Source organism: Macaca nemestrina, chromosome 1, assembly GCF_043159975.1.
Source record: "Macaca nemestrina isolate mMacNem1 chromosome 1, mMacNem.hap1, whole genome shotgun sequence".
Classification (NCBI taxonomy): Eukaryota; Metazoa; Chordata; class Mammalia; order Primates; family Cercopithecidae; genus Macaca; species Macaca nemestrina.
In genome coordinates, this window is record NC_092125.1 from 59,364,171 (window position 1) to 59,391,059 (window position 26,889).

At 52.8% G+C, this 26,889-nt stretch overlaps 1 protein-coding gene across 1 annotated transcript in view; it reads left to right on the forward strand.

Moving 5' to 3' along the window:
• LOC105484710 (plakophilin 1) overlaps nt 1–26,889 on the forward strand; it is a 49,330-nt gene that overhangs the window by 15,404 nt on the left and 7,037 nt on the right. Inside the window, exons 3-12 of the mRNA XM_011746561.2 lie at nt 13,883–14,277; nt 17,301–17,445; nt 18,323–18,530; nt 19,371–19,548; nt 20,991–21,105; nt 22,687–22,842; nt 23,721–23,897; nt 25,151–25,304; nt 25,665–25,851; nt 26,440–26,524. Coding sequence (XP_011744863.1) covers nt 13,883–14,277; nt 17,301–17,445; nt 18,323–18,530; nt 19,371–19,548; nt 20,991–21,105; nt 22,687–22,842; nt 23,721–23,897; nt 25,151–25,304; nt 25,665–25,851; nt 26,440–26,524 — 1,800 coding nt within the window. The remainder of the gene's footprint in view (nt 1–13,882; nt 14,278–17,300; nt 17,446–18,322; nt 18,531–19,370; nt 19,549–20,990; nt 21,106–22,686; nt 22,843–23,720; nt 23,898–25,150; nt 25,305–25,664; nt 25,852–26,439; nt 26,525–26,889) is intronic.

A 26,889-nucleotide genomic window follows, 5' to 3' on the forward strand; every position in this document is an offset into this window, starting at 1 on the left:
CTTGGCCACCCTAGACCTGAAGAAATGTGGATGAAGCCTCTGTTACAGATGGGAGGACTGGGGTTGCATCACACTCCAGTAGGCGATGGGGAAGCCAAGCACAGTGCTCCCCAGGTTGGTGGTTCACCCTCAGTCACAGCCATGCTAATCCAGTGTCCACAAGGGCAGAGCCATGGGCCAGGTACTGCAGAGGGGCTGCCAGGGAGAAACACGGCAGGACTCCTACCCTAGCAGCAGCAGAAACAGACTGTCCTTACCAATCCACAGGCAACAGAGGCCATGCCTAGAGACAGCCTAGTGTGGAGGAGCACCTGACCCTGGACTTTGGCCAGGAACTTCACTAGCTGTGTGACTCTTAGTGAAGTCTGCTCCTTAACTAGCTGTGTGACTCTAGTCAAGTTCTTAATCTAGCTGAACCCCAGCTTGCTTATCTCGGAAATGGGTGAAAATTCCTATCTCAAAGAGCAGTATGAGGTTTAGGGATGTGACGTACCACATCAGCAGTGGGAGGCATGGATTCCAGTCTCAGCTGGGCTGCTACAAACTGAGGGATCTGGAGTGGCCTTCACCTCTCTAGACCTTGGCTTTCTCAACTATGGAGCAAGGCAATTGGACTAAATCATAGCCAAGGACTCACTTAGGGATGCATGTGGCTTGAGAGCTGACTCTGAGTAGCTACCGGGCCCCATAGCTAAAGCCTGTGTGGTGGTCCCTCCAGGGTCAGAGGCAGTGTTAATTCCTCCAGCCCAGATTTTTGCTTCAAGCCTACAGATGCATAAAAGCTTCTTAATTTCCTCCTTGCTTTCATCTGAGCATTCCAGGCACCAGGAAAACAGCAGTTAATTAGCCCTTGCAACAGGATGGAGAGATGGTAGGACTTCATTTACTTTAGCTTCACAGACAGGGAAACTGAGGCACAACAAGTAGCTCTGCTGAGTAACTACCCTGACTTAGACCCAACTCCCTCTTTCCAAACCATGTGTCTCAGCTCCAAATGCCACTTTCCAGGTGTGTGAGCTGGGTTCCCTCGGCAGTGCCTGCCTGGCCTCTCGTCTTTTCTTGAAAAGTCCAGGTGAGGGACTGATAGTAGACCACAGCCTCCTACTCCCAGGCAGGTACGGATCCTGCTCCAAGAGGGAGCAATTGATGTGTTTGCCAACTCAGCATCCCCGCTGCCAGCTTGTGACTCACCCCCACCCAGCCCTGGGAGATAGGAGGGTCCTAGAAGGGCCCCAGGCTCTCACCCCAACAAGAAGAGGCAGTGATCCTACTTGCCAAGGGACAGAATGTGCCTCTGAGAGAAAATGGAGGTGAGTGAGCAGGAGCGGGCGGGCCGGCTCTAGGGCCACCTCTCCGTGTGGAAAGAGCACGCCGTGTGCTTTCACAGACACACTGCTGCCACTGGGACACTCCTTGTATTAAACTGAAAGAGAAGCCTATGGCAAACGTTGGTGTCTGGGTACTCCTTGGGAGGGGCCCTCCTTTCCAAGCCACAGTCCATCAGAGTGGCTCTGCTTCCCATAAGAAGCTTCTGTTGCCTTTAGGGTTGGGCTGAGCTCGGGGAGCTTCCTTTCTGGGCTTGCTCTCCCCTCCATGGCAGGTGAGTTGAGGCTCTGCCTCCTGACTGAGGACTGGGCAAGCCAGCAAGGCTCCTTTAGAGTCCAGAGAGAATGTGGAGAAAAGGAAGAAACACTGGTCTGAGGGCTGGTTCCCCGTGACTGTGTCGGGGACTCCTCTTCTGCTGGACCTCAGGCTTATCATCAGCAAGACTAGATGGTGGCTCAGACCACCTCCTTGAAACTCTGATGTCTGGCTTCTGTGTCGCTCTTTTGGGGAGAGAAGTCAGAGAATGGCCCCATGTCAGCAGCATGGGCTTGCAAAGGGAGGAGGACACGGTTCCAGTGAACAAATTCAAGTGGTGTCCTCCAAGGGCAAGCTCCAGGTGCAGGAAGTCGGGATTGGCTCCTAGAGGAGCTGAGCTTTGAACTGAGTGTGAAAGGAGAGAGGGCTGCCCTTAGCAGACAGGATGGAGGGCAGAGCAGGAATGCCCCTAGGTCTGGGCTGCAGTCTGGGAGTAGCTTGCTGACTGTTCACAAAGAATAGGCATCCCCCCAAGGAGGGCAACTGGTTTCACGTTGCCAGCTCCCAAGGTCTCGTAAGCCTCCCAGGCCTTCATCACAACCTCACAACAATGTTCCTAGGGGCTGAGTGAGCATGCTGGCCCCTCCAGCCTCCTGCCCCAGGGAGGAGCACCTGACCCAGGAGAGGGCAGACTCCCAACAGTCACTGTCCTGACAGTGTGGATCCTTGTAGCGGGATGGAGAGGGCAGGCCAGGGCATTTTGGTCAGGATGTGCAGGGAGACTCGTCACTGCCAAGGGACTCAGTGTGGCAGCTGCTTAGCAAGTGGGGAGCACCAAGCTTTGGCAGCCCAGGATGCGGTCAGCAGTGGGTCCTTCTCAGGATGTCTGCAGGAAGGACCTCCACTCTCCCCAGAGACAACAGAAGCCAGTTCTTCTTCCTTTAGCTTCACTAATCAACAAGTCTTCCTCAATCATTTCCATTCATGTTGTGTAGAGCTCTGAGTTGATGGCTAGGCTGGGAACACTTATGCTTGGATGGGCCTGGGGCTCGATTTCCTCCATTCTGATGAGATATTGTGAGGCAGACAATTCCCTGGCCACAGAGGATGGAATTCTGTCTTCTCCAGAGAAGGAAGCTTCTGGATGAGTTGGCTGTTGCTCTCTCTCCTTCTCCCCTAATATGAAACTTTAGAGAGAAGATTTGAAGAATCAAGGATAATTCTAAACTTTTTTATTTTGCTCCAGCAGAAATTGGTGGAGTTTCATTTTGGGCTTTTTTTTTTTTTTTTTTTTTTTTTGGCCCTGACAAAAACTACTCTACTCAACCAACAAGTCTTTAAAGTCCTTACATTATACTGGAAAACAAATGACAGACAAAACAACAGCGTAAGAAGATATAATTAAAAGCTAAATTTTGCAGCATACACTAACTTAAACCTTTCCAGGCCTCAGTTTCCTCATCTGTCATTGAAGGCGTGGGACCAGGTGACCTCCAAGCCTTGCTTCCCCAGCTTAGGTTCTGAGTCTTGGACATCTGGGGAGGGGGTCTTGGGTTCTGGATGAGCCACAGGTGGTGGCTTTCAAGGCTGTTTCAGCTGTGCTGTGTTCTCAGTCAGCTCTCAAGGGGGAAGTGCTCCAACCCACAGCACCCGGTTATTTAATAATCCCTTGAATTATTGAAGCATTTTGAACTTGTACAAACTGCTTGTGTTTTCACCTCCTGACTTGTCCTTCAGTCTTTGTGAGCTCAGTAGGTGGACCAGGCTTTGTTATTCTCATTTTCTTTGCAGGGAAATCAAACCACAGAAAAGTGCAGGGGCTTGCCCGTGACCTCACAGATAAATCTGGCAGAACTGAGTCTGGACCCCAGTGGACTTTGAGGGGGGTATGAAGAGCAAGAGGAGGGAGGGACCTAGAAGGGCAGGGGGAGAAGTGGGCCAAGCCCCTCCTGCTGGCCAAGTTTCGAAGCCAGCAAGCAGGGCATGGGATTAAGTCATCAAAATACAGTCCTGGGGGGATCTTCTGGTGCCTTTTTTCTGGTTCGAGAGTTTTCCTTTTGTCACTAGGCTCAGCGAGACAAATGCAGCAGAATTTCCCAAGCGGGTGGAAGAGCCGTCCCTACCCTTTGCAAGGGTGAGGCTCTACTTTCTCCCCCAGGGCCCTGGCATGTCTCTACGGAGGCCTGCCTGCCCCAGGAGAGCAAACTCAGCTGAAAACAAAATCAGCTCAGGCACGGGGAGGGGACAGGGGATCTGTAGAGACACAGGTGGGGAGAAAAGCAGCTCTAGACCCGGAGCCCCTCCCCTCCCGCCCCCACAGGGCGCCCAAGGGCGAGGCCTGGAAGGGGATGAAGACAGGCTGGGAAGGAGGCTGCTTGTGACTTCAGCAAGGGATGAATCGCAGACTGCCGAACTGCCTTCCTTCAGAAGAAGCCTTACAGGGCATGCTGTAGTTGGGAAAACCGAGGTTCAGAGAGGTGAGACGACGGCCTGAGGCTGCACAGCTAGGCAGGGGAGACCAAGACCAGAGCATGGTCTCCTGACTCCTGACTCAGGGCTCCTGGTCACACTGTCACATCACAGTATTTTTGCCACTACGAGCAATCATGTTTCCCAGACCTCTGTCATTTGCGTTCTGCTGTCACAATTTTTGCAAAATCATGCCAACTATTATTTACTTAATTACTTAAAATTTAAACAATTACTTATCAGTTCCAGTGCATTTGTTTATTTATTTATGCATTTATTTTAGAGACGGGGTCTCACTATGTTGCCCAGCCGGGTCTTGACTCCTGGGTTCAAGCAATCCTCCCGCCTCAGACTTCCAAGTAGCTGAAACTACAGGCATGTGCCACCATACCCAGCTATTCCAATGTATTTATTTTGAAAGGAAACTTTATATCACTCACCCAAATGACAGAAACCGGTATCTTTTGCCACAAATGAAGACTAACCACAACTTTGGTAATCAATTATAATAAATAGAATAAAAACATAACATTATTTAATTCTAGCTAGGTACTTTTACCTGGCAGAAAAATTTTTGTTTGTTTGTTTTTGTTTGTTTGGTTTTGTTTTTGCTTAAAAAGGAAGGTTGGCAAATATTAAAGAAACATATTGACACCCATCTAGACTTTCTCCCTGTGGTAATCAAAATGACAAAAAGAAGTCCTTTCTATGAGTTTCAATGTTAGTTATTGCTGTGTCCTTGACTTCCCTGGAGTCACCCCACAGCCACCAGTAGTGCGTGGCCAGCACTTGGGGGAGATTCCAGGTCATATGCTAATGGCTCAGGATAATTTTCCCAAAGCAGGCAAGGTAGGAGAGCTGAGGCCCGAAGAGAAGAGCCATGAAGTAGAGCCTTCTCCCCTCACCGAGGTGACCAGCCCCACGCCTGGCTGAACACTTTTTTAACTGGCATATTTACGGTGGATGTTTCTGACTGAGCACCTACAGTTCTCTGGACTTACCAGGGCTTGCTGGGTGCTGTGCCCTGTGGAAGAATTGCCTTCTGTGGCCAACCTGGAGAGGGCCCCCAGGAAGTCCCCAAGCTTCTTTCATATCTACCTGGGGTCCTAATCAGCTCTCAGGAGGTCCCACAGTGCTGGGAGCAGAGTTGGGGTGCTCAGGGGTAGCCAGGGACCCTTCCCTCCTTCTTCCTCCTTCCTGACCACACCAGAAGCTCAGCAAGACTAGACGAGTTCCAGAAGATCCAGGGCTCAGCTTCAGGTACCAGCTTTAACACAAGTCCCTGTTTTCTCAGCCCCAATTGTGTGTACTCAGTGGTGCGTTTAGAGCAAAGGGTGGCTGGAGAGGAACCAAACAGTCACATTCCCATTATTCACTGCACCTTCATTCTCACTGTCCTGGCCAGGACAGAACAGTTGTCATGACCACAAGATCTCCTTGCCACAGGCATGGCATCCCTTGGCACAGATGGTCTTCCAGCCCAGGTCTTTGGGCATTAGAATTGTGACACATGGCTAAGTAACTACACACTTCTTAAATGTCTTCAAGAACCTCCCACAGTTGGCTCAAAGAAGAAGGGCTGGCACCTCCTGTGTCTGGAACCACTGGGGATGGGGTCTTCCAGGAGTCGGGGCCAGCAACTGGCCAGAGATGCTAGAATTTCTGTAGAGGGCCCCTTAGCTACAGAAACTTTTTGCCCTGTAGACTTTGTTTGTGTCACCAGACTCTGGTAGCAGAGTGGCTGGAGGATAATCACTGTAAGAGACACCAAAGACCTGAGTCCTGGCTTAGGGTCTGCCCCATCTTAGCTGTGTGGCCTTGGACCAGCCTAAAGTTTTCTGAGCTTAATATGCTCACAAACAGAACAAAGCTACTGCTCTCTGCCCTGCCACCTCATTGGCCAGGTGGGAGATAATCACAAGGTGATGAACAGGGAAGCCCTTTGCACACTGGGAAGCGCCACACCAGTGATGGTGTTCAGGATATGCTCAAGCAACTTCCAAAGACCTTCCCTACCTGAGTCCACTTTTGGCATGGGATGTGTGTCCCATGTGAGCAAGTGGGGACTGCATATAGAAGTGTGTGTGTCCATGTGTGAGCGTGCATGTGCACATGCTCATCTTCCAAAGGTGAGATCTGTTACCCAAGCACTGAAGGGCCCAGCCAAGTGTCTCTCCCTTCATGTAAAATTCTTGACTAACAGGCCAGGCACAGTGGCTCACACCTGTAATCCCAGCACTCTGGGAGACTGAGGCAGGAGGACAACTTGAGGCCAGAAGTTTGAGACCAGCCTGGGCAACACAGGGAGACCCTGTCTCACAAAAAATTTAAAACTCAGCTGGGCATGGTGGTGTGCACCTGTAGTCCCATCTGCTTGAGAGGCTGAGTTGGGAGGATTGCTTGAGCCCAGGAGGTTGAGGCTGCAGTGAGCCATGGTGGCACCACTCCACTCCAGCCTGGGCTACAGAGCTGGCTCAAACAAGCAAACCAACAAAAAAACTTTGACTAACCAGCAGGAGTGGTTTCTTTCCACTGTTGGGTCTCTAGGGAGCTCTTTTCTGGGCCAGGTAAGCACCTGCCCTTCAGGATGCTGCCACCTCCCAGCCTTTGGCTCTCCTCTTCCCAGGGCTGGAAAGCACCTCCTGGTCCACTGCGTGGGGTGGCTCTGGGGCCAGCCAGCCTCTCCCTCCAACTTCCTAGCATAGGGTGGGGGGCATCTGGCCCAGTGGGATCTTCCTGACCCTCAAGGGTGCTCTTCCGGGGTGCTGGCCCATCATCCAGGACTCCAGGAGATATCAGCATGGCCCCCTCAGCTTTCCCTCTTCATGATGAACCATCACTGGGACAGTTGAACCAGCCTCTGGGTTTGAAAGCCAGAAGCTATGACCTCAGAACACGGGGCTCCTGAAGGGCAGAATGACCATGGCTTCCACTTGTCTGGGGCCATGGAAGGGAGATGGCTGAGGGCCAGGGGTCCTCCACCACTCGGGCTGTGAGAGCTGCGTTTGAAGTGGCAAACGCCTGCCAAGGATTTCCCTTCTGAAAGGAAACAGACATATCTGTGTATGAAATCTTAGGTCCTTGTTTGCAAACCCATCCTAGCAGTGTTAGGAGCTGAGAAAAAACCTATTTCTCAGGTGCAGAGGGGGAAAGGTAAAAGAGAAGCATTTCGGAAAGCCTGCTTTTTCCCACAGTGCAGTAAATAGACAGGGAGCAGGAAGTGGAGACGGAGCTGGTGCAGGAGCTGGCATAGCTGCGTGTTCGTGTTGATGGAGCGCCAGGTGTCGGCTAGGCACTGGGCTGCACAGTGCATGTTACCCCCACACCAGGCTTAGGAACTGCCATGGACCTGACCTTTGCAGGCAGGTGTAGAGCCTGGAGCCCAAGAGGCTAAGATGCCTTCTTTATCCCAGAATTGGGGCCTTACTGGAGAAAGCAGCATCTTCCCAAAAGACCCACAAACTACAAAGTTTTATAGGATATTTTCTGCTTAGAAAAGTTGTCCTCAGTTATCCATAGACATTTGTTAATACTGGCGTGATTGAAGTATGCTCACCATTTCTGCTTTTCAAAGCTTGTAAGGAACTCTGACCATTATTAGCCAGATCTCTGGGGAAGTCTCTACTCTGAGGACAGGCACCAAAACTTTTACATTTTTTTACATTTAAAAACTTCAGGTGGCAACATGTGCCTGCACTGGGCATCAGGGTGTTTATGGCTTCTGCTGTGCCTTCTGTCAGTGGACACTTAGCGACTTCAGTTCAGTAGCACTTAGCAAGTGCCTTCTGGAGTTCTCACCTGGGTGGGCACTGCTGGTCTCGGGGTGCTGGCGATGGCATTGTGGGTGCAGCTCCCTCTGCCTTTGAGGACCCACAGTGAGGCACACCCACCACACCTCCTCAAAGGCCAAATGGTATTGTTCTGTGTCCAGACGTCAGGGCTTCTGAGCAGTGGAGCTGCTCTGCCCAAAGCAGTGTGCCAGGAAAAGAAAGGAGGGCCAGCCCAGGGTGGAACCCACTGCTTCTTAGAGAAGGAGCCGTGCCCAGAGGAGTCAGGAGGCAGGGATCAACACTTCCCCTGCTGAAGTCCCATCTGTTGTGACTCAGGCCCCAGTGGTTCCCATGCTGACTCAGACTGCTGAATAAGCAGCCACCCCTACCCCTTTGGGAAGATTCTCGACCTCCTGGAGCCCTGTGTGCCCCATTCTCGGCAGCCTTGCTGGGAGATCACCTGCACTCTCCAAACCCCAGAGAGGGTGAGAGCAGAGCCACTAAGCCACATGCGAGGTGCTCCTTGTGACAGGTCAGCTCTACCCAATCCCCCAGTCCTGACTGAAATCCCAGCAAGATGAATAAGGGTCACTACATGCCTAATACATGAGAGCCCCTTACCTGGGCACTGAGTGGGGAGTGGCAGGTACTAGGCAAGTGGCAAATGGAACCTGTCCTTGAAAGGCATCTAATCAAGGTTCTTTCTCCAGCAAGCCCTCACCAGGCCTGAAAGGCACGAGGACTCCATGAAACTGTGCGTGCACTCCCTTTCATGGAAAGGGCCTTGGGAGATCACGCTGCTGAAGATGGCCCTGTTGGACACTGCTGGGTGTGTGACTCAGCAGGCAGACCAGGGTGTGTCTCACTGGAGAACAGGTTTGGCCGGCCCCACCCTGCTGGCAGAAGCTTGGTTTCAAAATGGGCTAATAGCTGGGGACACAGACACTCTTTTCATCTTGTCCTGCCAGGAACATACCCAGCTCCCAAGGAGTTCGGCAGCTTCTGTCTGTCCAGCTAGAGCTGGATAAAATTCTCTGGGTTCAACCACCCAGTTGCTTTGCTCAGGTCAAGGGGTAAAGGGAAGAATTCTGGACATCACAGCTGGACCCCATGCCATGCACCAGCACAGGCTGCCTCACCCTGCCTAGAACGGCCCTACCTCCTGCCAGCCCACTTTACTCATGGTGCCTCTTCTCTCTTCTGTGCCCTGGAGGCTGTGGGAATTCCAGTGCCATCAGCATCCTGAATCTCCATCCCTAGCACAAATTCTCACAGTCAGTCCACCTTTCACTGAGCTCTTGCTGTGAGCTCAGCCCTGTTTTAGGACAATTAAGGGCATCTTTACCCTGGAGAGCTCAGGGAAAGGACAGAAACCTACATTAGCAACTAGAAAACAAACAAGACCAGAGGCCCCTGGCTGTAAGGGCAAATAATTCCAATTCTGGTTGTTATGGAGACAGGGCTGGGTTAGAACAAGCCTTTTAGAGATGACAGGTTGAGAAGAGGCCTTAGAGAAATATAGTATTTGGGAGGCGGCAGGTGAGGAAAAGCTGTTCAGGGTGGAGGAGCATCTGAACAGAAGCAGGGAGCCCAGGATGTGGCTGAGGTCATGGGGCAGCTTAGTGTGCTGGGGAGGGGAAGGGATGGCTGGACAGGCAGGGTGGGGCTGGGCTGAGGAGTTTGTCTTGTAAGGAGCAGACACTGTAGGTTCTCCAGCGTGGCAAGGGCTGATGAAAGCTTTCCCTGAGGAGGGTGGAGTGATGGCATCACAAGGCAGGGACCAGAGCCCTGGGGGCTGGGCAGGGGCCGTGTGGGGGCACTGGAGTGGCCTGGTGGTAAGCTGATGGGAGCCAGAGCCAGGGCCTGGGCAGCAGGGGTGTAAAAGAGGAGAGTCAGTGAGGACTCTGTAATGGAAGGACAGGAGGATGCCATCTCTTTTTGAATGGTTACTACCCTATGTGATGATTTGGGCAATCAGGAGCTTTTCCAGCTTTGGGGGCCACTCCACACTGAATGGCTCTCTCAAGGGGCAACTGGTCATATTCAGTTCTTTGAGGCCCTGGATCTGGGGCTTGTATTGCTTCACTGGGACTGTCTCCTTGCCTATAAAGGAGGGGTTGGCCTCTGAGAGCTTCCTGACTTAATGAGGGACAGGAATAGACGGGAGCTTTCAGTGTGGGGTTAAAACATCCCACTTCTCCAAGAAGGAAGGGGAGAAGGGGAATTACACAAGCAGGTGGCAGAGCAGGGACCAGCTGGGGGGCTCCTAGCTAAAAGCGGCTTTTCCTGGCTCACCTCGGAGAGTGAGAACCCTCGAAAGCCCCACTGGTCTCCAGTGAAGAAACATGTCTCTCGGAACGCTCTGGATTTCTGTCTAGCTGTCCAGTCTAGCCTGCTGTCTGGCAGAGTAATCAACTCTGCTCCCAGGAAATTGAGTTTCCAGCCTCTGGAATGTTCTGATCCATGGGATAACCAGACAAGAGGTTGTGTGTGTGTCACTGTCCTTTGTATTCAAAGAGCCAGGCACTGCCAGCAGATTGCCATCTGAATGTGGGGGTGTGGCTGGGAGAGCCGGCCTTGGCAGTGAAGCTCTCCCACCTGCAACAGGCACACGTGCACTGTCCGTGCATCCTCTTCTGGCTGCAGCTGCTCGCCCGGGACCTGGAAGACAGTGTTTGGAAATGTGTGGAGGCATTTTGCAATGCACATTTTGAAATGTTTGGGGGCATTTTGCAATGACTGTGAGGCATTACTGGCATTTAGAGCCTGGAGGCTGGGGCACTAAACATCCTGGGATGCTTGGGACAGCCTATACAAAGAACTGTTCTGCCTCAGGTGCCGACAGCACCCACATAAAGAAACACTGCATCATTTGTGATAAAGCCTGGCTTCACTCGAGGTGCTCCATCTGGGCAGACCATTCTCCTCCACTTTTATTTATTTATTTTTTTATTTTATTTTTTTATTTTTTATTTATTTATTTTTTTTTTTTTTTGAGACAGAGTCTTGCTCTGTCACCCAGGCTGGAGTGCAGTGGCCGGATCTCAGCTCACTGCAGCCTCCGCCTCCCGGGTTCATGCCATTCTCCTGCCTCAGCCTCCCGAGTAGCTGAGACGTATTTAGAACTGTTTTGTGTCTGTGGGGTGAGACTAGCATGGGGCTCTGATACTGGTGCACACACCTTTCCTGGACTGTCTTGGCTTCCTGGGTTCATCCTCCCTCTTATGACACCTGGTAGCTCCTTTAGGTATGTCACGGGTGACATACAATCTCTCCTTTAGGAACCAAGTCCTAAGGCAGCCAACCTGTGCCCAATCTAAGAGTCAGAGGGATACGATGTCCCTACTGAGCAAACACTCACGTCATGGACCGTCCTGAGTGCTTTTCTAACGTTAGTTCATTGGATTCTCCCAACAATCCTCTATGTTGGGTATAATTATACTAGTTTTACAGATGGAAAAACTGAGGCACTGGGCAACTGACAAGGCCAGGGCAGGCTGGCTCCAGAGTCTGTGTTCTTGACCCTGGCTCTTCCTCCACTTTGTAGGTCTCAGCCCAGTGAACTGGAGGAAGCACCTCGATTCCCAGGCAGTTGCTGCCATTTCAGTCTCCAAGGCTGCAGGCTTCATTCAGGTCCCAGGCCATTTGTGCAGGGAGAGCTGGTAGCAGTTCACCTCCTCATGCCTTGGAGGGAATCCAGGCCCCCTCATGGTACTTGGGGAGGATGGGGTCTAATGAGAGGAGACTTTACTCCTGCTTGTCAAAGTGACAGCAAAAGGCCATGATGATTGGAAAGAGTCATACTCAGCTGTCCTCAGGCAGCACAGCCTACCAGCACCATGACACTAGGAGCTGGGGTGGAATTCCCAGGAATTCGTGATGCCACTGGGGTGTGGCTGACGGTGGGAGGCTGGGAAATGCAGTCCTACGGGGACGTCCCTGCCTTCCCTACCTTGCCCACTCCCCTGTGGGTGCAGCCAGTGCGCATTTCCTGTGGGCAGCCCACCCTGGCTGAGACTTGGCAAGGCTGCTAGCTGCTCCTTTTCCCAGCACACGAAAGCAAAGCCCAAAGCCACTGAGAGGCTCAATCAGCATGATCACATCTTTGCTGGGTTTGGGCCAGGATGAGCGTTTGGGCTTCTCATCAGGTGTCTGAGATGACGTCCAGGCGTGTCCTTTACGGAGAACAAGGGTGCTCCTTGTTGTGTTTCCATTTAAGGCTTAGCTGGCTCTTCGCCCTTTGGCAATGCTGGGCTTCCCCCTCCATGTTGTCATCTGCCACCTTCCTTCCCCTGAGAGGAGAATGGAGGGTGTGGCCATTTATAAAGGCTTTCATGGCATATTTTGCCTGTAATCTGCAGGACACGCATTCCATACCCAGATGCTCAGAAAATTGCCCAGCTCCTCTCCCCATGCCTTGTGATTGTCCATCTATGCCTCTCCCAACAACCAGACACCAGTTCTCTTTGGGGTAGGTTGGTTTGACCCAGTTTGGGGAAGAAAATTGTGCCTGCCTGAGTGCACAGCTGTGTGTGTGGGTGAAGGAGATGAGCAGGCCATTGCCAAGGTTAACAGTCTGTGGCTTCTGAGTTTTGGATGCAACTTCTGACTGGTGGTTTGACACCCAGTCTTTCTGGGAGCTCAAACCATGGGAGTTTCCTGCTGTCTGTGACTCCCTGCAGAGATGAAAAAGGACCAAGTTGAGTGTCAGCCCCTCCCCAGCCTTGTATGGCTAGATCTGGTGTGGAAGGGAATTACCCAGTTGCCTAACGACCTCCTCTAAACACACATATACTTTCTCTCTCTCTCTCTCTCTTCCTTTCTCTCTCTCTCTCTCTCTCTCTCTCTCTCCCCTCTCCTCTCAGGGAGGGGCAGGGGTGGGCAGGCAGGCCCTGGGTTGCTGGGTTTGGCCCTGGCCCATCCCAGCAAAGGTGAGTCCCAAGTCAGCACCTGTGTGAAGACATTTTTTATCAGACTCGATGTTGATCCCCTACTCTGAGAACAAGTTGGAGCAGGTCAGACCCACCAGCTTGTGAGCTCCTGGGAAAGTCCTCCTCGGAGAGTTCTGTTCCAGAGCTAATTCCCACCAAGTCTCCAACCTCACAGGCTCGTCCCAAGGAGGCCAACTCCCCACTTGGGCTCACACAGAGCCCCTGGGGCACCTCATTGTCTGTTGTATGTTTTCATGCTGAATTGAGCCTCTGCCCAGGCTTCTCCCCATTGCCAGCCTGACAACAAAGCCCAGGAGGCCCTCCCTGTACCCAACCCTGCAGCCCCAGGCCTGCCTCCATGTGTGCAAGCAGGCCCCTAGCTCACAGTCCCTTGTGAAAGGGCCCAGGGAGCAGGAATATTGTCCCTGTTTGGCCTTTGAGGTGATCTGTTACCCTTTGCTTCTTGCCCTGGAAGAGGGGAGGCAAGATGAAGAGTCTAGCAGAAAAGAACAGTAGAAAACAGTCTGGCCAGAATAGAAGTTTCTGTGTGCTGAGTATAAGGGGCCAAAGAAGGCTGGCTATGTGAGAAGCTGCTGGTGTCTGGGAATGGCATAGGGCTTGGAGACCCAGGCTCAAGTCTGGGTTTTATCCTTTCCTCACTGAGTGACTACTAGAAGGTCACTTTTCTCTGGGCCTCCAACTCCCCCTCCTGGACTGTACCATGTGGGATTAGATCAGAGGTTGTCAAACTTTTTTGACAGCAATTCACAGTAATAAATGCATTGTATGTTGCAATCCAGTACCCATACACTGTTTCACAAAACAATGTGTGACTTTACTACCTGCACTGCACTCTGATATTTTATATTCCAGGATATATTATTCTATTCCATCTTTTTAAAAATGATGGTCACAGTCTTCTAAATTGACTTTATAATCCATAATGCGTCACAGTCTGCAGTCAGAAAAGTAATATATCAGATGATGGCTCAGGTTCCTTCCACGCCAAACATTCTGGGATTCTCTGAGCGTTATTATGGGGGCTGGGGAGGGCTGTATCTCATGCCCTGCTGGATCCAGGACCACCATTTAGGAACCTTGACTGAACTATTCCTCCCTTTCCCTGGCCAGATCTACAATGGAACCCTCAAGCGGGAGCCTGACAACAGGCGCTTCAGCTCCTACAGCCAGATGGAGAACTGGAGCCGACACTATCCCCGGGGCAGCTGTAACACCACCGGAGCAGGCAGTGACATCTGCTTCATGCAGAAAATCAAGGCGAGCCGCAGTGAGCCCGACCTCTACTGTGACCCACGGGGCACCCTGCGCAAGGGCACGCTGGGCAGCAAGGGCCACAAGACCACCCAGAACCGCTACAGCTTTTACAGCACCTGCAGTGGTCAGAAGGCCGTGAAGAAGTGCCCTGTGCGCCCACCCTCCTGTGCCTCCAAGCAGGACCCCGTGTATGTCCCGCCCATCTCCTGCAATAAGGACCTGTCCTTCAGCCACTCTAGGGCCAGCTCCAAGTGAGTGCTGCTGGGCTGGGTTGGGGAGCCAGGAGGGCCAGTGGGGAGACACACCCTTAGCCTGACTGCACCCTGCAAAGATCTCCTGGGATGACAGGAGAGACATAGCATCTGTCCCTGGGGAGTTCATTGTCCCTGATGTGATGGACTCCCTGATGGGGAGAACCTGGCCCGATGGGCCCTTGACCTCAAGAAGTTCTTAGAGTGAATCTGAAACAGACATCGACTGTGTAGGTTTTAAAGGTCACAGTTTATGAACAGAGGGAGGTTAATGGTTTTCAAAGTGTGTTCCTCCAATCAGCAACATCAGCATCACCCAGGAATTTGTTAGAAATGCTCATGTGGGGACCCACCCTAACACTGGGAAAGGGGCCCGGCAATGCATATTTTAACAAGCCCTTCAGTGATTCTGATTTACACTAGAGTTTGAGAACCTCTGATCTTAGGTATGTAAATCTCTATCCATGTTCTGAGAGAGCAAAGGAATATGCCCCTGTACGGACGATGGGAAAAGAATGGGTTTTAGGTTATGTTATAACATAACCTAAAACATAACCTGTAAATCCAAAAGACAAATAGGATGAATAGACATAAAAACTAAGGGACATGGCCTGGGTGTGGTGGCTCACACCTGTAATCCCAGCACTTTGGGAGGCTGAGGCAGGAGTGGGTAGAGGGTGCTTGAGCTCAAGAGTTTGAGACCAGCCTGAACAACATGATGAAACCCTATGTCTACAAACAAATACAAAAATTAGCCAAGCATGGTGGCAGGCACCTGTAGTCCCAGCTACTCGGAAGGCTGAGGCAAGAGAATCACTTAAGCCCAGGAGGTGGAGGTGGCAGTGAGCTGAGATAGTGCCACTGCACTCCAGCCCAGGCAACAGAGTGAGACTGTCTCAAACAAACAAACAAACAACAACAACAACAAAAACCCTGAGGGACTTCATGGGGCTTCATGATCTAGTGCTACAGAACGGAGCACAACTCCTGTGCATAGATGTTGATGGCCATCACCCAGAGGGAATAAAGGACACCGAATGGGGTGCGCCGTTAGGAACCATAGACGCAGAGGTGTTGTGAGTGGCATTGAGCCTGCCCTTCAGTGCTGGGGGCTCCCTGAACCTTTGAACTGTCCTTCATCACCACCTACTGCTCATTGTTATTTGTTTGGCAGACGTTTGCCGAGCATCTACTACATGCCAGACTCTTTGGCGAGTGCAGGGAACAGCAACCCTGATAGGGACAACCCAGAGCTGTTCTGGAGTTACACAATTAACTCCTTTTCAGAGAGCCTCAGGAGCTTTGCATTCTTTGTCTTTAATCCTCACACCCCTCACCAGGCAGGCATGAATATTCCTGAGGAGAAAACAAGGCACAGAGATGTTAAGCAGCTTGTCCAAGGCCACACAGCTGGCTCTCCATCCTGTGCTCTTCCCTACCAATACCGCACTGTTCTGAAAATAAGCAGGACCCTATTGTAGAGCTAGACTTTTCCTAACTACTTGAAGGCTGTAAGGCGTATTTAGGATGATCTGGAGAAGAACTTAGAAACCGCTCTCTCTTAGAGGCTGATCAGGGCAGCCTCTGGCTTCAGCTCATTGCCCCAACCAGAGACCCTGAGTGGAGGTTCTAGGTGAGATATGGAAGGGATGAGTGTCAAGCCATTTTACTGATGAATGCAGTGACCTTCTCTCAATGCAGGCAACAGTTCTACTAACTCAGTGCCAGAGAGCTCTGCTCCTCAGGTGGTTTTCTTAGAAATGAAGTTGGGTTGCTGTAGCTAAAACCATGATTATTTATTGACCACCAGGTATGTCAAAGCATGAGGAGAGGGCTCCCTCTCTGAATGCTGGACACAGCCAGTCACCACCCTGTGACTCTACACCAAGGGAACTGGAGAGGTTCTTAGAAGACAGGTTTCCCTTCCCTAGGAACGCTTCACAGAGGTGGGGCTTCAGCAGGGCCAGTGGCGTGCCTTGAGGCATGCCTGAGACCTGGCCAGGGTCCAGTGAAGGGGACAGTCTTGCTGGAGCAGACCCTGGATAGGGGCTGGGGAATATTCATAGTGTAGCCAGGTTATTAGGTTAAAACATATGAAATGTCTGGTTTTATGGCTCAAAAAAGGTTGACTACAGACATTTCCTATGATTCAACCCAATACCTGCCCCTGGATATCAGGCTAAGCTGTTTAAACTTGAACCTGAAGCATGGAGAAGCCACTGATGGTTTCTGAGCTAGAGAACAACACAGTGAACAGGGTTTTAGGACCACTTATCTAGTAAAAAGGGTAAGAATTTTAGATGGGGGAGCTTGAGGAAGAAAGCCAAATATGGCAGTCCCTTGCTGCCATTAAAGTGATCAAGATCAGGAAATTGGTGGCTGTAAGAATGGGAAGAAAGGATAGATGTGAAAATTTTTGTGTAAGCCCAGCTGGACTTGGGGATGGATAGATGGACGGACGGATGGATGTATGGATGGTTGGATGGATGGATGAATGGATGGATGTATGGACAGATGGGTGGATAGATGGATGCATGGACGGATGGATGGATAGATGGATGGATAGACAAATGAATGGATGGATGGATGGATGGATGGGATCATGGCCATTGTCTTCCATTTTCCTAATACCAGGCACAAACAAGAGAGATGGCAAGGTGGGTGGGAAGCTTCCCCTCAGGGAATAGGGAGGAGTTTTTCCTCAGTGCAGAGATAACATACCTGCTTGGACATTAACTGTGACCAGGGGTTCACTATTCTCACATGGGGCAAATCCAGTTCACTATTCTCACATGGGGCAAATCCAGGGGTTCACTATTCTCACATGGGGCAAATCCACCCAACATCCAGTGGGTGTAGCTTTCCCTTCTCTGGAGGAGAGGAACCGTTCCCAGGGGTATTCTCCAGGTGGGCCCAGACTGCGATTAGGCTGTGGCAGCTTAGGGTACCAGGAGGAATTCTGAGCCCCCTCAGCAGGGCTCCCAGCCCACCCTGTAACTACCCCCACTGCCCATTCTTCACAGGATCTGCAGTGAGGACATCGAGTGCAGTGGGCTGACCATCCCCAAGGCTGTGCAGTACCTGAGCTCCCAGGATGAGAAGTACCAGGCCATTGGGGCCTATTACATCCAGCATACCTGCTTCCAGGATGAATCTGCCAAGCAACAGGTAGCTTGCTGCATACCTTCCTCCTTGGTGGGCCTGCACAGGGCCTGGGTGTATCAGCCTGACTCTGCTCTTAGAGATGGGTGGGGGCATCTGCAGTTGGCTTCTTCTTGCCCTGCCCAGCTGCCAGGGGCCTTCACATTGCCCAAGGTTAGAGCTGGGCATCTTAACTTTCTGCAGAGCAAAGCCCTCTGTTTAAGTGGACATTAGGCATGTACACTTCCTCCACTGGTCGTGGAAGAGATACTTCAATGCCAGCCATAGGTTCAACAGAAACCCCCTTTCTCAAATCCCACTAAAGAACATGACTGCTCCCCACCTCTCAACTCCTGCCCTCCTACCCGCTTCCTCTCTCCCACTCCCCTTCTCTCTCCAGGCATTTTACGGTAGAAAACAGGGCCTGTTGATGCCTCCAAAGCTTTGCTGGTGGGAAGGACACTACAGGGCTCTTCAGTTCAGCCCAAGGATGTAGTCAGAAACGTGTTTCCCAGAGTCCCGGATAAGATCGTATCCGTTTCTATGTCTGTGTTCTGCTTTAGGGTTTTGAAATGTATTTACATTCACTTTCTTGTCAGGTCCTCACCATCATTCTCCAGAGGAAGAAAGCAGGACTCAGGAAAGAGGAGGGACCCTAGCTGAGGGTCTCCCAGCTAGGATATGGGAGCTAGGATATGGGAGCTAGGATCTGCATCCAGGTCTTTTGCCTCTTGGTCTGGGTCAGTTATCATGACCTCACACTGCTTATTTATTTTGGTAGACTTGAATATTTCTGAACTGATAGATTTTTTGGTCTGAAAAAAAAAAATCAGCTTTGAGTAGACAATAACTAGATCAGCCTCATCTCCCTTGACCAGGCAGTGTGGCGACTCTCTCCTGGCAGGTCTATCAGCTGGGAGGCATCTGCAAGCTGGTGGACCTCCTCCGCAGCCCCAACCAGAACGTCCAGCAGGCCGCGGCGGGGGCCCTGCGCAACCTGGTGTTCAGGAGCACCACCAACAAGCTGGAGACCCGGAGGCAGAATGGGATCCGCGAGGCAGTCACCCTCCTGAGGAGAACTGGGAACGCCGAGATCCAGAAGCAGCTGACTGGTAGGACGCCACAGCCATGGAGAGCCAGCGTGGGGGCTGTGCAAGGCCACTGGCTATGGCCCCAGACTGGGGTGCAAGTCAACCTCTCCAGGCTGGGCCAAGACACAGCTGTACAGATTTGACCCAGGGCCAATATCCTGAGAGTCTAGTGACACTGGCCTTGGACCAATTAGGGGTGTCCAGAGGGTGACCTTGGGTGGTGTGCACACACACAAGGGGTCACCATCTTTTTGAGGTTAAAGAGCAAAAGGAGGAAGGCTGATGTCCAGGCAAGATCCATATTCCACAAGCCCTGGGATTCCCAGGTGATGGAAAGAGAGTAAGACTGAAGGGGGAAGGGGTTAACAGGTCTTAAGCACCTACGCTGTGTTCAAGAAATATGGTAAGCACTCAAGGTGGGGGGCACAAGAGGAAGAGGTCACCATGAAGACCTAGAATTGGACTGGGAAGATCAGACCATGTACAGAGTAACAATTGATAAGTATTTCTGGAATAACTTTTAGATGGAAAAGAGACTGCGTTAGAAGATTCCAAGTGCCAAAATTTACACTAAAAACCACTGATCAATCAAACGTTTTTTGATCACTTTCCACATGCATAATTTTGGCCTTGACAGAGAACTCTGAGATGTTCCCTGCCCTCAAGGAACCTTCAGTCTGGTTGGAACATTGAGAAATGGTCTCATGAAACAGTCAGACAATAGGTTCTATAGACCAGGGCTACCTGGAAGGTGACATTTCAGTAGGGCCCATTTGCTAGAGTCCAGGCTGGGGCTGTTACCTCGGTCCCTAGGGCATCCTAAGCCTGGCACAAATTGGGATGATGGTCTCTGCCCCCCAGGACTGCTCTGGAACCTGTCTTCCACTGACGAGCTGAAGGAGGAGCTCATTGCCGACGCCCTGCCTGTTCTGGCCGACCGCGTCATCATCCCCTTCTCTGGCTGGTGCGATGGCAATAGCAACATGTCCCGGGAAGTGGTGGACCCTGAGGTCTTCTTCAATGCCACAGGCTGCTTGAGGTGAGAGAAGAAGATACATGGGGTCTTTCTGTGCCAGCCTCGGGTCCTTCCCCAGACAGCCCCATCCCAGCCAACATTCAGCCAGTGCATAGAACATAACAGACAACCTGGCACTCACTCTTATGGGCAGGCTGCAAGACACAGGGACTCAGACCTTCCTAACTTCCCTGGATCTGGATAAGGCCCAGGACCCTACCACCCGCTTTGAGAGAATGCAGCGGACATTAATCAGGAATCTGAGTGTGAAATGCCTGGATCTGAATATCCAAACTGGTTCAACCATTTCCCTCCTCCACCCCATGAAAAAATGCGTTTCTTGTGCTATCTTGAAGAGTGTTCTTTTAGACAAAAGTCTACCGATGGGTTGCTAATGAGTCACTTCCCAGCTGTGGTGTTAAAACTGTTTGCCATGTTCATTGGCATGAAGATAGCACTGCTTCGCCCAAAGTTGCCTAAGTTCCATACCAGGGTGTGGCAAAGCTCCTGTGGGGCTGGTGGGAGGGCTTGTTCTAGAACCAGAGGTTTACAAGCTGGCGAGAGGGGTAGGTGTGGAGGGGCGGCTTGTACAGGGCTTGGAACCCTGGAGCAGGATCCCTTTTAGGGTCCCAGCTCACTTTAATGGGAGTTGTCTTTCCCAGCTCCTGAGAACCGCCCCCCCCCCAGAGTGGTGGGTGCAGCTGGCATGTGCCTCTGTGTCTCAACTTGTGTTTCTCCCTGCCAGCCTCCAGTAGCAGCCTCCAGGAAGCAGAGAGGCTGGGGAGATGAAAAGTGAGGGTAATTAAGAGTTTTATGGGGTTGATGTGCTATTGGTAGCAACAGCAGCCACACCCCACCTGCACCAGGCTGATGAGCCCAGATTGCTTGGGAATGAGCCTACTGCTAGGGGCAGAACACGGCTTGGGTGGAGAGAGAGCTTCTGGTGCCCAGCCTGGCCACCCCCAGCTCCACTTCTGATCCAGCATCAGCAGAGCTTCTTCCTGCCCCACAGAAAGAGACTGGGCATGTGGGAGCTTCTGGCTCTTGTTCCACAAACGGCTGCTAGTAGCAGGGTGTGGGCCTTGGGCTGCAGCTGCAGAGGGACCATTGCCACATGGAGCCATTGCCAGTTATAAAGTTACTGGGCAGAGTGAAGGAGGAGAAGGAACTGAGTGCAAATGAGCCCTCATTTCAGCCTCGGCCAGAGCCAGGTGGAATTGGCTGAATGGTTTCTCTTTCCTTCTTTTTTCATCTTTTCCTCCCTTCATTCCTTTCCTCCCTTTCCTCTTCTCCTTCCTTCCTCCTACTACAACTTCCAATCTCCACCCCGTCGTCTCCTCTCTGCCCTCCCCTCCCCTGCCTGTTCTCTCTCCTTCCTGTCCCACACCACACTTTCTTGTCTCTACCTTTCCTGTTCTCTCTTCCCCCTTTCTCTGCCCTCTCCCACTCTCTGTTCTCTTCCCCAGGAACCTGAGCTCAGCCGATGCAGGCCGCCAGACCATGCGTAACTACTCAGGGCTCATTGATTCCCTCATGGCCTATGTCCAGAACTGTGTAGCGGCCAGCCGCTGTGACGACAAGGTGAGTGCATCCCCTGGTGGCACCCTGACCCCTAGGCCCAGACCCCTATGTTTTCTGGGTGCCTTTGAGGCCTGGCCCAGTGACAAGACAGTAGCACAGAGCCAGGGGTGGTAGAAGGGGCATCTGGATGCAGGGCCCAGTGTGGCTACAGGGGTGGGCTCTGAGGACAGCGTGCCCATGCAAATCCACTCTCCCTTACTTAGAAGTGTAGTCGATGCAGCTGCCTCCCTCATCTCTCTGTTCCCCAGTTCACTCTTCACTCTAATGGAAATGGTCATAATCATATCAACTCATGGGTTGTCTGAAAGGCTCGATTAGTTAATAAGCAAAACACGAAGAGGGCCTGGCACAGAGGAAGCTCCCAGCAAGTATCTGCTGGCTGCACTTCACTGGCGGTGCCGAGCCCTGTCCTGAGGCCCCGAGCCCTGCCCCACAGCCCCGAGGAATCCATACTGGTGCCCCCAGGGCTTAGTGTCCCCCCTGAGATGAGACTCTTTCTGCCACTGCTATCTTCCCACTGCCTCCCAGAAAAGCCATTGGCAGGGTCACCTTCCTGCCCTCTCTGGACTTCTGGACACACAGCACAAACAGAGAGAAAACAAAATCGTGGAGGGCAGATAAACAGAAGGCTGAGATGTCCCCACCATGGCAGGACAGTGGCTCAGGAGATAGTGAGGTCCAGCAGGCCCCAGACCGCCAGGGGACTGGCTGGCATCACAGCATCTGGGTTCTCAGCACAGTTTCCGTGAGGAGGGATTTTATCTCCTGCTCCCTCCACTGGAAACAGCAGCAGGGTCGCAGAGGAGAGCAGTGACGCTGGGCTGCTCGGCCTGGTTCCAACTGGCAAGATGCTTTTCTGCTGTGGGCACAACATCCCCAACACCTATGTAACCCCAAGCCCTGGAAGTCAGATTCCCTTAGGCCCCAGCAAGGGCCAAACATCATTAGAAGGGTAAATCTGCTGCCCCCAAACCCTAGTCCTGGAGGTTTGCCAAAGGAGATTGACAAAGATCTGGGCCCATGCCAGGATGAAGCCCTGGGTTCCAGGTGCTGCTGTTTGTTGACTTAGCACCGCTGGCATTGACAGCTAAGGACTGGCCCATAGGAAGAAGGAATGATGGGGGCACTAGATGGCTTTGGAATCTAGAGGCATGGGGCTTCTTCTGGAGGAGTTTGTTCTGGGAAAAAAGACACATTCTTCAGCATCCCAGTCTACCCATTGGCATGTTGTCCATAGCAGTCCTACTGCACGCTAGGCCCTATGATAAGTGCTTTCTCTGTATCATCTTCCCAATACCCTAGTGAAGTGGATGAATGCAGTCCCATTTTACAGTTGAGATAGCTGAGGCCCAGAGAAGTGAGGCCAGTCAAGTTCATGCAGCGAGGAAATGACAGATTCAAACTCAGGTCCCAGAGGTAGCCCTGGAAGACTTTCCAGGCTGAGAGTGTGGTGGTGCCTGCGCTCATCTTTCCCGATGCAGCCCAGGTGCCTCTGCTCTCTTATTAGTTAGGGTAGGTGGTAGGCCAGGAGCCTGTCTGGCTGGGCAGAGGCTCAGGCCCATGCCTTTCCTTGGTCCCCAGTCTGTGGAAAACTGTATGTGTGTCCTGCACAACCTCTCCTACCGCCTGGATGCTGAGGTGCCCACCCGCTACCGCCAGCTGGAGTATAACGCCCGCAACACCTACACCGAGAAGTCCTCCACTGGCTGCTTCAGCAACAAGAGTGACAAGATGATGGTGAGTACAGCATTGGCAGGGCCAGGGCCCGCCCCATCGAGCATCCCACCAGGAGCCAGTGCTTCATCTGCCCTTTCCTCTGGGCCCTCCTGGAGCCTGAAACCAGCCCTAAGGGACAGGCCCGTGCTGACGCCTTGGCCTGGGGCTCATGCTGCATGCCAGGAGCTGAGTAGAGGCCATTCATCTTGCACAAGGGGGAATCTGTTCTTGGAAGTGTAAGGGCTCAGACCACCTTAGAGGTCTAAAACTCCAGCCCTCTGTTTGCAGGCCTTGGTCTTTCTTACTGTATAATGGATCAAGTCTCCCCCATCTTCTCCCTTGCCCTTGAGAATCTGAGGAAAGCCAGAACTCTCACCCTTTCTGGCCTTGGTTCCCAACATCTCCTGAGCTCTCCCAGGCTTCCCCAGAAGCAGAAGACTGCCGGGGATGGGTAGTCAGGCCTCCTTCACTGGGCCCAGCTGTGGAATCCAGGTCCCAGACCACCCCTGTTGGCCCAGGCTGGGTCAAACCTACTGTCTGAGTCTGGAAGAGGAGGAAGCATCATGATGGGAGAGCCCAAAGCAGCTCCACGTATCTGGAAGGTTTGGGCCAAGGCTGCCCTGGGGCACAGCTCCCAAGATGCCAGGATGCTCTCTTCTCCCACATCCTGGGATGGTCTGGAAGACAATGGCCCATTCCTGCATCCCATGGAGCTGCTGCAGTGCGTAGAGGAAAGGGGTGCAGCGGGGTTGTCCTAGGCTCCCTGCCTCCGCAGGCGCTTCCTCAGCTCACCCTATCTGGAACCACGACCCTGAGGCTGGGGAAACAGGGACAGAATGCCTGGGTTGTGTCCTCTCATGAGGCTCCCACTGACCCCCCGACCTGCTCTTTCTCTTCAGAACAACAACTACGACTGCCCCCTGCCCGAGGAAGAGACCAACCCCAAGGGCAGTGGCTGGCTGTACCATTCAGATGCCATCCGCACCTACCTGAACCTCATGGGCAAAAGCAAGAAAGATGCCACCCTGGAGGCCTGTGCGGGTGCCCTGCAGAACCTGACAGCCAGCAAGGGGCTGGTGAGTGGGGCTGTACCTTCTCTCCCGCAGTGGCCCCATCCTCCAGCCACCGTCCAGGCTCCGCTCCCTCCTTTTCCCCCCAGCCTGTCCCCTGGCTTCGGAGCCTCCCGTGAGCAGAGTGCCTGGCATATGCTGGGCTCTGGGCTGAGCACTGGGGAAACACCTCTGCCCTTTAGGAGCTGCTGGGGGGTGCAGAGTGGGTGGGCCCACTAACGCTGGATTCTGTCCATGCCCACACAACCCTCTTGGGCACATGGTTCCTGGTCCCTGGCTGGCCTCCTGGGTTCTGCTTGAGGTTAGGGAATGGGGTGGAGAGGGTGTTTGGCAAAAGGAGTTTCCCATTTGTTGAACTGACAAAGGTGGAAAAAGAGGGTTTAGGGTCCAAGCAGGTCCAGAGAAGACTGGACAGAATTCGTGCAGATGTTAAGGCCAAATGTATGTAGCTTTGAGGGCACAGTGATATGGGGCAAAGCCAGAGGAAACCTGTTTGCAATCAAGAAGAGTTGAGATGGGCCAGATGGCCAACTGTTCTCCAGCTTTACTTAAGACAAGGGAACCGAGCAGCAGCAGCACTAGAGTGGACCAAGGGCAGAGAACTTCTGTGGCCGTGAGGAGTGAGGCTGGGCAGCTCTGAGAACGCCAAATCAACCTAGACCTGTTACACTTAGGGTGGCTCTGTTGCTTAGAGGTCTGGGTGAACTGGGCTACCTCTAGGGGACCCCAGTTCTGTCTCCATGTGGGCCCAGACCCTTTCTTAGCCCTCTTTTCTCAAGCAAGCCCTCAACAAATATGTGTTGGATTCTAAAGAGGTAAGAAAGTTGGAAGAAGAAGGCCAGCTGTATAACCGACAAATACCCTTGACCGTATAGTTTCACATGGGCAGATAGTATGGGGAGACATAATGGGGGCAGCGCTGAGACAGTGGGGTGAGAGAGCAGCGTTGGACACTTGGGTTAGTCTAGAAGCTGACTCTGGGTTACTATGAGTAGGGGAAAAGAAACTTCCCTCTCTTCACCCATCTGGTCTGCAGGCTGATCCGGGAGACAGGATCAGGGCTGGGAAAGGGGAGGTGCGTGTTAGCCTAGGTTTCTGTTGTTACCCATGTGTGAGCAGATTTCTGTGTCTGCCAGTGCTTCCAACGTGAAAGAGAAAGCGTTCTGGGATGTCTGCCTTTGGGATTCCTTGCCCCTTTCTGCCTGCCATGGTGCCGGGGAAGCCACAGGCTAGCTCCTTAACTGCTCCTTCTCTCTTAGATGTCCAGTGGCATGAGCCAGTTGATTGGGCTGAAGGAAAAGGGCCTGCCACAAATTGCCCGCCTCCTGCAATCTGGCAACTCTGATGTGGTGCGGTCTGGAGCCTCCCTCCTGAGCAACATGTCCCGCCACCCTGTGCTGCACAGAGTGATGGGTAAGGCCCCTCTCTCTCCTCCCCCTCTAGCTGAGACATGGCAGGCTCCCTGCAATTCAAAGCCTGCTTGAAGGTCATCTTTTAAGCCATTCCCTGGGATGAGCTTTCCAGGAAAGGAAGCAGGCCAAAGACAGGTGTGGAGACAGGAGTGGGGAGCCTGTCACCTGAGGGCTGGGAGCAGATCTGCAAAAGTCCTATCTGGGTCTCTGAGCCCTGAGCTTGAGCTGCCAGGAAGCCCTGAGGGCCCCCTGGCTCAGAGCCTGGCAGAAGGCTATCCAAGAGTGTGGCCCCAGAGGGAACCCCTCAGCCCCTCCTTCCCTAGTCATCCTGACCCTGTGCCCCAACTCCTTCCTCTCCCAGGGAACCAGGTGTTCCCAGAGGTGACCAGGCTCCTCACCAGCCACACTGGCAATACCAACAACTCTGAAGACATCTTATCCTCGGCCTGCTACACCGTGAGGAACCTGATGGCCTCGCAGCCACAGCTGGCCAAGCAGTACTTCTCCAGCAGCATGCTCAACAACATCATCAACCTGTGCCGCAGCAGGTGGGCGGGGGGTGCTCCCACAGGCTGCGCCCCAGTCAGAGCCCCTCCTCACCCTGCACAGCAGGAGGCAGTCCCGCAGCTCTCCATGGAGCAGGGATAGCACCCAGGGCAGGGGGAGCCAGGGACGGGGGAGGCTTGAATGGAGGAGAAGTTCCAGAAGCTGAGAGTGCGTGGAGCGAAGGGTCCAGCATCCAGGCCCCAGGGCTGCACGGAAGGAAGAGGCAACACACTGGGCCAGCAGGAGGCATGGGGCAGCAGGTCCAACTGAATAGGGACTTTATCCTATTCTGTGGGGCTGCCTCTTCCCAGGACAAGGCTGGGGACTGGAGTGGAAGAGCACTGCCCCCTCATGGCCCCTGAGGAGAGTCCCGGGGTGCTCTAGGTGGGCAGGGTCATGGGGTTGTGCCCACTGTGTAGGGTGACCAGGCTCCCCACACCCCAATGGGGCTCCTCTCTTTTGCACACCTGAGGCCTCCTCTGAGGCCTCCCCTGTGTCCAGTCCCTGGCAGTGGGGGTGGGAGGGAAGAGGGTGTTCCTTCTCACGCCTCCTGGAATCTCATCTCACAAATGCACTTTTCACCTGCCCAGTGCCTCACCCAAGGCCGCAGAAGCTGCCCGGCTTCTCCTGTCTGACATGTGGTCCAGCAAGGAACTGCAGGGTGTCCTCAGACAGGTAAGAGCCCAGGACATCATCCTCTTCTGAGGTTCTTCCTGCTCATGAGCAGAGGACCTGGCATATGCTGGGCTCTGAGCTGGGCACTGGAGAAACGCCCCTGCCCTTCGGGACAGTCTGAGAAACAAAGACAGCTTCTACATGAAAATGAATGTGATGAACATTCTGATCAAGTCTCTGGGCTCTGGGATCTGCGAGGGGTGCTGAGAACATGGAGGGCAGAGGAAATCAAGGAAATGTGTGACAGGCCCGGGGTGGGATCCTTTAGCAGCAAACTGAAAAGCAGAGTGGACAAAAAGCACACAAGTCTTTTGAGGACATGGGGTGCGCTCCAGCTAGAAATGTAGGTTTGGGCTAGGTTACAA